We start from the raw sequence: 11,463 nt of genomic DNA, 5'->3' as shown, positions 1-11,463 counted from the left end.
AGGCTGTTATCAAGAACCCTGTGAATAATGACTAAAGCAGATAATTCTGTACTTTTTATACAATGTTTATTTAAATTAAACTTGTAATTAAAAAACCATTGTCCCGTGTTTCTGTTTTATTGTCATAGAACTTACATAAAGCAAAGAAAAAATGCTTTAAATTTAGTAGTAAGGAAGATACAATTTGGGGGTCATCTAGACAATGAATCTTTCAGTAAATAGTCAATTACTGTATCATTATGCAAAGTTCCTGATGTTTTCTCTAGCCTCAGTTATGTTAAAAACAACTTTAGGAAAGTAATTAAATCTCCCATTTTCTTCTCTTTTTCAGCTACTATGACAGGCTTTCTCTCTACAGCTCTAGATCAAATCAGTCTCAAAACTCTGAGAAGTCTCCCCATATGGAATTCTTCCCAATTTCCATTCTGAAATACTCAGGTATGATGTGTGCATTGCTCTTTATTAAAACCTGAGTAATCACCTAACCTTGCCACCTTCACTGAAAACTTTGGGGTCACAACAGTTGATTAAAATCTGATTTGGCAAATGTTGTCAGCAGTAGGTGGATTCAGCTGTAAAGTTACAAATCTGTGAAACATCTTTTCTCCATTGCAGTAGAAATTTTCTTTGAAAGTTTCATAGGATAAGCACATCTTTTTCCTGAATTTAAATATTGTTCCAGTATGTTTGTAGCTGGTAGATACCTCCTAAATTAAAACCTTTTTATCTTTAATGTTAAATCAGAAACAGCTTGAATTAATCTTATAATACTTAAAAATTAAAAAGCTTTAAATGTCATCTAAATGTATGCTTTTCAGAAATCGTATGTTTTTAGCTTATTTTTATCTTTGTAAGTATAAAAATAAAAAACAAACCCTAAGGCTTCAACTTCAGTACAGCAGGGGTTAGTCCCACATGCACATAATAGAAAAGAATTTTGATATACATCCCCTCACTCTGTTTTTCTCTCCCTGGCTTTTCCTTTGTCTCATATTTTGTATGTTTACCTAAGGAATTCATTTCAAGGATCACCTCATTTAAAAAACTTGGGTTATTGGAGGCTTCAGGTGATAATGCAGAAATGCTGTAGATTTTTTTTTATATAACACAGTTCTGTGGATCAGCATCTTTCTAGAGGATGATGGATGTAAGTTTTATAGTCACTAACCAGTATGTGGTAGTGTGTGAACTAATAAACGTCATAAAAATATTTATTCTTTGCATCTATAGTGATCTATTAGAACAAGTGACCAGTAGTCATAATTACCATTATGACAGTATGTTTCCTCTTTAAAGTGCTCAGCAATGTTAATTAAATTATGATTAAAAATTAGATTCTGCATTTGTTATTCCACCAGTGACTACTAATTGTCACTGGATTTCAGAGAGGAAATCCACTTTTTGCACGGAAAATCCATGATGAGCTTTTAGGAAGTGCTGTGGTCTAAGGCTGAGGATCTGATGTGTTTTGCAGTGAGTTTAATTTTTACTGTTTTTACAAAAGCTTGTTTCTTTTCGTAATAAGCAGCTTCATTAATAAATGTTGGATAGACTGTACAGTTCTCTTTATATGCAATTACTTCTCCATCAAGAGTCAAAAATAGAGGATCACCGTTGTTCAGTGGCTGCCAGTCTTGATCCTTAGAGAAAGAAAATAAATAGGATATATTTATCTTCAAATTTTCAAGTATTTCATGTGATTTCTGAGTTTAGGCTTATTAATTATATTCTCTGCAGTTTATGGCAAAAGCATTTAAAAGAATTCCTCTTAACCTTCAATATGTAATTTCAGGTGTCTGTCCCTTTTTCAGGTTTGTATAGAATTCAGTGGTAAAGGTGAATTAAGAGGAAACTGCATATGCTCACAGTTGATATCAAACAGACTCTCATTTTAGAATTAAAAATTAGATTTATATTTCAGAATTTAAGCTATCCTACTGCCTTTTTCTTTTCAGTTTTAGATTCAAAAGTGACATTAGTCTCGGTGATTCCCAGGGTATGACCTTACTGATAGAACTTACTATAGGGAAAGTCTAAAGTTTTTCAATAAACCCGCTGTCAATATTGTCACTTTAAATATTTACTATTAAAATATACTACAGTGTAGCAGAAGCAACACAGGAATATTTATAAAACATCACAAACAGAAACTATTTTAGAATTTACCTGAAGTTTAGGGTGAATAATAGCAATAACTTCATCATTCTTATTCCTGGGATAATCTACTTTCTCCATTATTTTAAAAACCTCGATTGTACATGGTGGAAATTCCTTTCCTAGAAAGAATAAATGTAATTTAATGTCAAAAATGAACAACTGCCTGTTAAAAAGAACAAAGCATTATTTATTCTCTTTAGAATGGCTCAAATCATTAGGTTGTATCTTGTCAGTTTACATCAGCGATTAGCTCTTATCATAAAAATGTCCAGCTCCAGACTTTTTGTCCCCTCAAAGTCAAGTTGCAGAAAGATGGTCCAGTCATGTATTGTAGCATATGAAGCCAGGTCTAAATTTGCTACTGAAATATGACTTCTTTATCCTTAAACAGATATATTTATAGATGAATCAATGAAAGGCCTGTGTTTGGTAGGGAAGTACAACACAGGATGGTATCAGTGGTATTTTATGATTTCAGCACAGTAATGGAGATTCTAACACACACAATTATATTAATTTCCTTCTACTCCCCAAAAAAAGCCTACTAACAAAATGGACTCTAAAAGAATTCTAAACACCTATTGTTGTCAGTATTTTAGGTGGTACACAGGTAGAACAAAATCTTACAGAATTGATTGACTTTAATTTTAGATATTGCACAGAAGGTGTGTAAATTAAACCCCTCTTTCTTAGTATTAATTTCTCTATGTTCTCCATGATCATACTATACAAATAGCTGGTATTTCAAATTCTCAAAGTATCTGTAAGATTAAGATCAAGCAAACTTACTGAATCTTTAGAAAAAAGAAACAGGCTTAAAGCTACCCAGAGGAGCAATACAGGAATTCTGACTTTCTGAAGCCACACAGATGGCCTCGAGAACAATCCTTTCCCCCTTTTTCCTGTTTAAAATATTGTAGCCTACCCTATTTTTGAAAAAGTACTATTTTGCAGTGGTGCACTGATACAATACAGAGGCTGTATTTTCTTCTTATTTACTCTACCTTCATTAAAAAGTTGCACAAAATCAAGGCCATGTTTTACAATCTTCCTCATTTTGTCCAAAATATCAGCTCTAACAACACCTTGTGGCTGGGGACCCACCTCCACACCTGTTTGCAGATGAAGGAGATTATTAATATAGCCATAATACATAATCACATGCTTAGATTACACAGCATAAACAGATGTCTGATTGGGTCTATGGTTTATGTTTAAGAGGAACTGTAAAATACAGTTACAAGATTTTTAAGGCAAGCAGAAAATTTGGCTCACAGACAGGATCAGTTTAAAGAACCATATGTACATTTTGGAGTGTCTTACTAGTGTCAGAGAAAGGGTCACTACATATATTTGCTTCTCTTATCCTTTTCCTAATCCTAGCTTTCCATGCTGCATTTTAGAGAACACATTGTTTAACATGAAAAGCTAGCTAATGATTTTCTTTCTATGGTTATGATTCCATAAATGAAAAAATTAACCCTTTCCATGCAGAATATAATTTTCCCCTTTCTTTATCATATCTTGTCTTTTCCCCTTCTCAACTAACAACCAGAGTTTCAGCCAAGGCTTATTTAGAGGATGTAAACATTTCTTTTCTGAAGCTTCTTCCTTATCCTCATATATCATAAGTATTTTTGGCAAACAGTGAGTTAACTGAGTTTAAGCATTTCCATCTGGCTTCTGTATTTTGTAAGCCAAGTATAAATCGGAACTCTTCAAGAAAAGAGAAAATCAGAGACATTTGACTCGGTAAATATATTGTCAAACAAACACCTACTGGTGATCAGAGCACTCTGTGCAGTGAAATTAACACATCTGGAAGCAGGCATATTTTAAAATACTTTATGGTGGGTTAAAATAGTCTTTATTTTTCATATTTACCAACAGGATGTTTTGCTACAGATCGAGTTGTTGCGTATTTCAAGCTAGGATGTTCAATCAGCAAAACAGGACAGTGTTCTGGAGCCAAAGCATTCTGTGGAGATTGTTTAAAAATGTCTTTGTTATGCAAATATTTTAAAATGTTGTGCCACAAAAGATTACTGATGCAGAAGTGATTTACACAATGTCTTCAATATGTTGCCTTTATTTCATGGCCCTCAAAGAAGTAGGACATCTTTAGAAAACGTACAAAGCTGTATTTGTTCCTCTCCTTTCCATTAACTCCTGCCAGCCATGCTCCACTAAACTTTGCTGTCTCCTAATATAACTGAATACAGTTCTAGTCTTAAATTGCTAACAGGAAGGAAACTACCCATCAGTGTTCCAGAACTTGGAATCAGAATACTGCAAAACAGATTTCAAGTATTTTTGTGTTAGACTTAGATCCTCTTACAGGGACGTGGATTGTGAATTAAGCCTTATTGCAACCTTTTTTTGATATAGAAACTTATTTCAGGCCTCTTTCCTGATCACTGCCTACCATTGCTCTTCATATAATTTTAGTCATAAGCTTTCTGTATTTTCAAATATTTTATAAACAATTAAATGGGATAGATATAATAAGAAAAAAAAAATCAAATGTGAAAATAACTAATTTCTAAGGAAAAGAAAAAAAAGCCAAACCTTGATCTCATAAATCACTGTTGAGGTCAATCAGATTACACTTACGGCAGCACTTCGCAAACCTCCCTCTACCTATACTTATCAGCTTCAGGAACCACAGAATCAAACAGCTTCTAAAGACATATTGCTATTACTATAATTACTGATGAAAGGAACATTTGTCGTTATCTACTTCCATTATTTTTTACATATCTTTATTTCATAAAATTAATGTTTAGCTATTTAGCATGTGTGACCAAAATTTATCCAAGTTCCTGACAGATCAGTGTGAAAGCAGATTAGATTACATTCATTTTCATAGGTGTTAACCTCTTTTCCTATCAGTCTTACTATCACTCATTTTAATACATGAAGATTGAGTTCAAATCTTTATTACCTGACATTATAATCAAAATATTATCTCTGATTAAAAGATCAGCCTATGAGTGATAAAATATTTTAAAGTTTTGCAGAATAAAAAGTAGTATATTTAAAGAAACTACAAAATAATATATAGTAATACAACATTACAACTAATAATCTATTTTTATAGTTCATTTAAATTAATTTTACCTTGATATAATGCAACATTTGAATTGTAAAGTCATCCCTGGAGTTTTCAAGGATAAGGGTACCACCCATGTTAGAAGTGGTGTTGTGAAGGTCAAAAATAAGGTCATACGCATCATCACTACCTTTGGGACCAAATATATGATTGATTTCCTGAGCCCTTCTCACTTCATATGGAATATCTTCCACCACTGGCCTGCTGTTAATATCAGTACAAAGAAATTAGTAAACTCATTCCATGGCTTTACAGTCAACAACATATGTATACCCTTTCTTTAATTCCATTAACTGACTGGAGTTGAAATCACCTATTTTGTTAGCAAACTGTTAAAACTTTCTGCTTGAAAAAAGCAAGTATGATTGTTAAATGGGTCTTACTATTCTGTACCTTGTGCAGAAGGATAATAAGATTTTTTTATCTGATTTTAGCTGGAGCCTATATTCTTCTCACTTATTTACATTTAAAAATTTCCCCCGATGCATCAAAATAACTCAAAACTTATCAACAGCTTAAATCACTTCCATGACTGGATTCAGCTCCTACTGCAGATGGTATTCTGATAACAGTCCCTGCCCTTTTACCTGGACATCACTCACAAGGTCTTTTGTAATTTCATTTCTTGTCTTCTCATATTCTGATCAGACTTTTACAGTGTATTGTTTTGAGCCCTCCTGACCCTCAAAGGTCATAGAAGATTTTGCTATTTCAAATCTATTCCTCTAGTTTTAATACGCGTAATCTCAGCTGATTATGACTGCACTACACTTTAAAAACATGGTCATTGCCTAAGGAAAGCTCTGGGATCTGCTGCTTGTCTGTATAAGGGCTCTAGAGGAAACTGATGTATGACACAAATTTTTTACATAAGCCACTCAAGCTCCTTTTTGTATTTTTACGATTCTGTATATCACATAATCGACTTTTATATTCTTTAGTTCTGTCTTTGAAATTCAAGTTTCTTCATAGAACACTGTTAAATTAATACTTATCAAACTCAATAGGACTTCCACCATTGCTATCAGTAGTATCAGGATTTCACTCTCCTTTTTCTTATTTTGTAAAATCGTTTGCAATCTTGAAGAGTCTACACTTAAAGGGATCAGGTGAAGGTATTCCAAACAGTTAATAGTGTTGTAATAGGACTGAGCAACTTCATATGATTTAATGAGGACAACCTGCAGATGTCTTAATCTGCTGTTTTTTCAAGTGTTCTATGTTCAAAGCAGCTGAAAACAAACAAGCTCATTTTTTTATATAAATATGTTTGTCCTATGTAAGCAGTTAAAAGAATGACCTCAACTCTTACATGTTAAAAAGTCTATTTATCTTCTATATAGTAACAGTAAAACTCTAAGATGAAAAGCTAGATGAAAAGACGTGCAGAGTAAGAATAACCATGCTTACAAAGTAAGTGATACATGTTTCTTTCAGTAAGATTCAGCTTTACCATTAAGACCTTTCTGAAATGTGATAACCTGTTCAGCATGTAACTATACCAAGCATAAGAATTTTTATATAGCAAAGTACACCTATGGAATAGATGTCTCAAGAGCTGAGAAACATAAAATCCCATTATAAATGTAAAATCAATTGCTATCTTACATAATTATAGATTTAATTTCTTCTAAATAATGAGTCAGTTAAATTATTGAGACTTTTTGGCTATCGTTTTGACATAGAATATATAATTTCTAACTTAGTTGATTGCAAATTTTTATCTTTCACTGTATATAACTGAAAGTAAATACACTTCCCCAATTCGTATGCCATTTTTTTCTGATACTCAGATGTCTAACTTTAAATTGTTTTTATCTGTTTTCTGAATACAATTATACTTGCAGGAAAATGAGCTCCAAAGCTGTATTGCACAAGAAGACGTGAGAAATAATGACTTTGGAACTCAGAGCAGCAATACTTAAGTTTACACAAATACAACTAATCCAAAACTAATTTAAAATGCTGTATTTGAGACTATATGTGGATTTAGATTCATTCTACTAGCAAGAGGTTTAAAATGAATCTCTTAACGCTCACGCAATTTGTTCTTTTTGGGTTAAAGGTCAGTAATTTCAGTTATGTGACTGCACAGTTAAAATAGTAGTGGAACTTGTGTTAACATTTTAATCTGGAAAGGAAGCTCCTTACAGTTTTAAAGAACAGAAAAGTAAAACAACAGAAAGGACAACTATTCTTACCCAAGATTATCAAAGTCAAAAACACGGTTCAGATCACAGTCAATGTATCTAGTACACTTCTTCACAGCTCTTGGGTTGGTAAGAAATGGTTTCACTTCCATTCCTGTTCTTTGAATCTCAGCTCCATTCTCTTGCCAGTGCTTGATCAGAAACACCCCTGATAACTCATTGCCATGAGTTCCCCCGAAGATAGCAACCCGTCTTACCGGAGGTTTACAAACAACAGAAGAGGAAGTCATGCTTTTCAGCAGCTCTAAGAAGTGCTGAAAGCAAAACAGAAAATAAAGTAAAACTGTTGTCTCAAAAGAAAAAAACCCAACCCAAAACCACACCTTTTTTTAATAGTGAATTCTTTAAGCCTGTTTAGGTCAGATGTGAACGAAAGTGAATTAACATTTCTGCAAGAGTTTTTGACTCCCGTTGTAAGGCAGGGAGTTGCTAACCCAGCACTCCTCCCTCTCCAGGAGCCCTCCCCTTCATTTACCATATTTAGTTAATGGTACTGTTACACAGTTCAAAAGTTAACTTCTCCTGGCAATCTCTATTAATATATGATATATAGGTAAATCTTGTATGAATGACAGTATGAAAATACCTTTTTAATGTAAACTTTAATAATGCACTTAAATATCTCTGACATTTTTGCATTGCAAAGTGGGTGTAACAAGTATACTCATGTATGTTTGAAGTTACATAAACATTACAGCATGTGAGGGCAGAATTATTTAAAGAGCAAACCCAGTAAAATGAGAATCATATCTTGGCTCTAGATCAGCACTTAATGCTGAAACATCAAGTACTTTCACCTAAAAAAACAAGAACAGCTGAGTTCCTCAAAGCATGTTGTTGCTTGTATAACCTTTTTTGTTTTATAATATCTGAAGAACAGCGATTACAGGGAACACTATCTGAAATTAAAGTGCAATTTATCCACAACTGACTGCCCTAATATTCCTGGCTCTAGTTCTATCTCACAATCTGCTAACACAGACCTCTAGCACATTGAAATATCTCTGCCAGTGACAACCCTTCTAACTCCTGCAAACTCTTATGAAAAAGGAAACACATACAGACCACAATGGGACAATAGTCATGGCACCCCCAAATAAAACCCCTGAGTCAACAACTGGACTTCTTCCACTTCCAAAAGCATTCAGACAGGTTTCTGAAACTCAAGCCAAAGAGCAGCCATAACTTCCATTGTGAGGATCAAAACATTCAGAATAAGAGGGCTTAATAACAGAAAGTAAGCACTTTGGTGCTGTGACAGAAGTATTTGCAACTAGCATCTGGCACATGATATAAATATAAAAAATGCCACTTTGCAAGAGAAGGAAAAGTGTTTATTGAACAATTCCTTTTTTATTAAGATTATACTCCAGTGACTGAGAGAGTATTTGGCTAGTGCCTAGAAGAGGCTTTCTAATGCAGGCTGATAGACGGTAGGTCTACAAACATAAAGCTAAACAGGACTTACCTAGACAAGTTCTGCCAGGAATATTATTTCCTACAGAAGTTGCTCTCTATGTTTCAGCCTATGCACACAGATTTGCTGAACCTTACAGCAAGTTCATACAGAGAGGCTGTTTACTTAGACACTCAACTGTGTTATTCCTGTACTTAGAAGCTGTCAGGTACTTAATTTTAGTAAGTAATCTATTAAACAAAGCAGTAAAGTTGTATTTTACAGCACCGGACAGTCTGTTCTGTCCTTTGACCTCAGTCTCTTTAGCAGTGGTGCCAAAATGGCTATTTACACTCTGCCTGAAAAAATGACTCACGCTCTGAATCTCGGTTTGCAGAGTCTAAACACCACAGCAGTCTGAAGAGCAAACGGCAAAACACAGACACACAGTGCTGGTACGTGTAGCTTTTATTGCTGGTGGTACTGTAGCGGTTATAATTCCTTGCAAAACGCTGAGTGAAATGCAGAGATTGCCTGTGCACTTACCTCATTGAACATGCAAGAAGTTTGTCTCCTAAGAAGAGCTTTCCTAGGACAGATACAGTGCATTTCCAAACATGAGTTTAGGAACTAAAGCCATGGAGGCTTCTTTTATACCCTTAGAGCACATTAACTTCTAAACAGCTTTTAACTCCTGATCTCCCAGGACATTACAAGCACCCACGAATCTGTGGCACAAATGAAGACACTTGAAAAGTTTCACTGTTCTGAATTAACCACTGGGACCAATCCCTTATTCCTGTGCTTTGCCAATACACTTTGACAGATTATGTAAGATCGTATTTAATTTATTAAGAAGTCAGGCTGTTTTTCTGTACTATATCCAAGTATCTGGTAGTGCATCTGAGAGCTTAGAATGTGTGCCACGAGCTGAGAAACAAATGCAATAATAAAACATACATGAAGTCTGGCTATCAAAGCCACTTGGCAAAGGTGTGTTTAGGAGGTGTAACGTGGCTCTCCAAGGCTGCCTCAGACTGAAATAAAAATGATGGGTGCTAACCCTGCTGAGCTCTGAGATTTTACACAGGAACCCCTCAGAACTTATTGTTGAAAACAGTAACTTTTGAAACGGTAACGGCTGAAAACCAGCCATGAGTAAACCCAGAACAGTGAGGAATGCAGGGACCCTTATTCATCTCCTTGTTTGTGTTCACACAGTTGTGGGTATTCAGCTCCTGCCCCGGGATCAACAGGTGCTGAACCTGGCACCACCTGGGCCCAGTTCCAGGGGCACGGAGATAATTAAACCCCACCGAGGACCCATTTAATCGTTCCTGCTGCTTCCCCCGTCCTCTCTCCCTGCCTGGGGCCGGGCGGGCAGACCCTCACTGGCGGCCTCCCGCGGCCGGTAACGCCAGCATCAGCAAAGCGGAGCGCGGTCTGTCAGCGCCTTCCCGCCCTTTTCTCACTCAGGTGCGAGGACATGATTGTCTCGTCCGTTATTTTTGGCGGGCTTCACCTCAGCCGCATCCTTCGGGTTGCAGCGGGGGTTCAGACTCCTTTACCCTGGGGCTGGAGCTGCTGCGGGCGCTCACCCTCGTGTTTCCTGCTCTCCGTCCTGAGGTAACTGTTTTCTACAGCTTTAGCTCTGGGTTTTGGCTGCTTCTCTTGAAGACAGGACAGAAAGCAAAGTGATGCAGTCTAAAATCCTGTGCAACACCAGATCTGGCTTCATAAGCTGAAAGGTCAGGTTTATGGGGCTTTGCTTTACAAGCGTGCCACTTGCTGGTGGCCACTAGGCTGCATAGTGCTAGCAGTATAGTTTAAAGCAAACAAGTTAACTAGAAGCTGCTCTGATGTTGTCACACATGCAATTGACATAAGTCAATTACGAATACAGTGCATTTCGAAACCCTAACAGGAAAAGAAGTGTAAACTGCGCCATTAGTCTAGCTGTAGCAGATAATTGTGCTTCGTTCTTACCAACATCTTTAACAGCTGCATATGATTAACTGCCAGATCAGAATAAATGTAGAGATGATGTCTTATTTATACACACAAGTATGAGGTGTTATTCATATGATGCTAGAGGCAATATAAGTCAGTAGCTAACTTCGACAGAATAGCAACTCATGCTATCCAACAGCTTGTGTATTGTCCTTGATGTACACAGCAATACATAGACATTTACTATAGAAATAGATTAATCAGAAAGCAAATACTTCAAACTACCTCTAGTATGCTATAACATTTGGCTGATAATCATGTTTTTTGACTTGTGAAGTATTTTATATGTAACAAAATTGACTCAAGGTTTTAGGTCTGTACCATAAAGTACAGAAAAGAAGTTTATTGAAGTGTGACACTAATTTTTCACAGAATAGTTAAATCAGCTTTTATTCCATGTACCAAAGCCATATACCTTGCTGTCACACTTTGCAGCAAGGTAGAAGTATGCATTTTCTGTTAGTGTTCTCTTTTCAGGAGTTAAAAAGCATTCCTTGTATTTGAATGTATATGCACATCTAAATTCAGAAGTGAATTCAGTATTTTTACAGCATTTAAAGGACAGAATGCAACTTTGA

General features: G+C 35.6%; 2 protein-coding genes across 5 annotated transcripts in view; one reads left to right on the top strand and one right to left on the bottom strand.

Annotated features, from left to right (window-relative positions):
• Positions 1-44: 44 nt before the first annotated feature.
• ASPA (aspartoacylase) lies at positions 45-9,656 on the bottom strand. Of its 2 annotated transcripts, none has more exons than XM_061363628.1 (7): positions 9,422-9,656; positions 7,471-7,733; positions 5,278-5,473; positions 4,042-4,135; positions 3,162-3,269; positions 2,167-2,276; positions 45-1,640 (listed from the first exon to the last, which is right to left on the bottom strand). In XM_061363628.1, exons 1-7 carry the CDS (start codon positions 9,482-9,484, stop codon positions 1,428-1,430), a joined length of 1,047 nt encoding a protein of 348 aa, XP_061219612.1. In that variant the 5' UTR covers positions 9,485-9,656; the 3' UTR covers positions 45-1,427. The 2 variants fall into 2 exon arrangements, with proteins under 2 accessions (XP_061219612.1, XP_061219613.1); XM_061363629.1 differs by lacking the exon at positions 9,422-9,656 and adding an exon at positions 7,803-7,891.
• A 663-nt stretch (positions 9,657-10,319) lies between these two features.
• The window catches only part of SPATA22 (spermatogenesis associated 22), a 33,847-nt gene continuing 32,703 nt past the window's right edge, over positions 10,320-11,463 (top strand). For all 3 annotated transcript variants that reach the window (XR_009726963.1, XM_061363626.1, XM_061363625.1), the window contains exon 1: positions 10,320-10,501. The gene's annotated coding sequence lies outside the window, so the exon portion shown is untranslated. The remainder of the gene's footprint in view (positions 10,502-11,463) is intronic.

Source organism: Neopsephotus bourkii, unplaced genomic scaffold (assembly GCF_033783945.1).
Source record: "Neopsephotus bourkii isolate Nb327-2 ecotype Australia unplaced genomic scaffold, CSIRO-AGI_Nbou_v1 NB_1154, whole genome shotgun sequence".
Classification (NCBI taxonomy): Eukaryota; Metazoa; Chordata; class Aves; order Psittaciformes; family Psittacidae; genus Neopsephotus; species Neopsephotus bourkii.
This window is presented reverse-complemented; position numbering and strand designations above follow the sequence as displayed.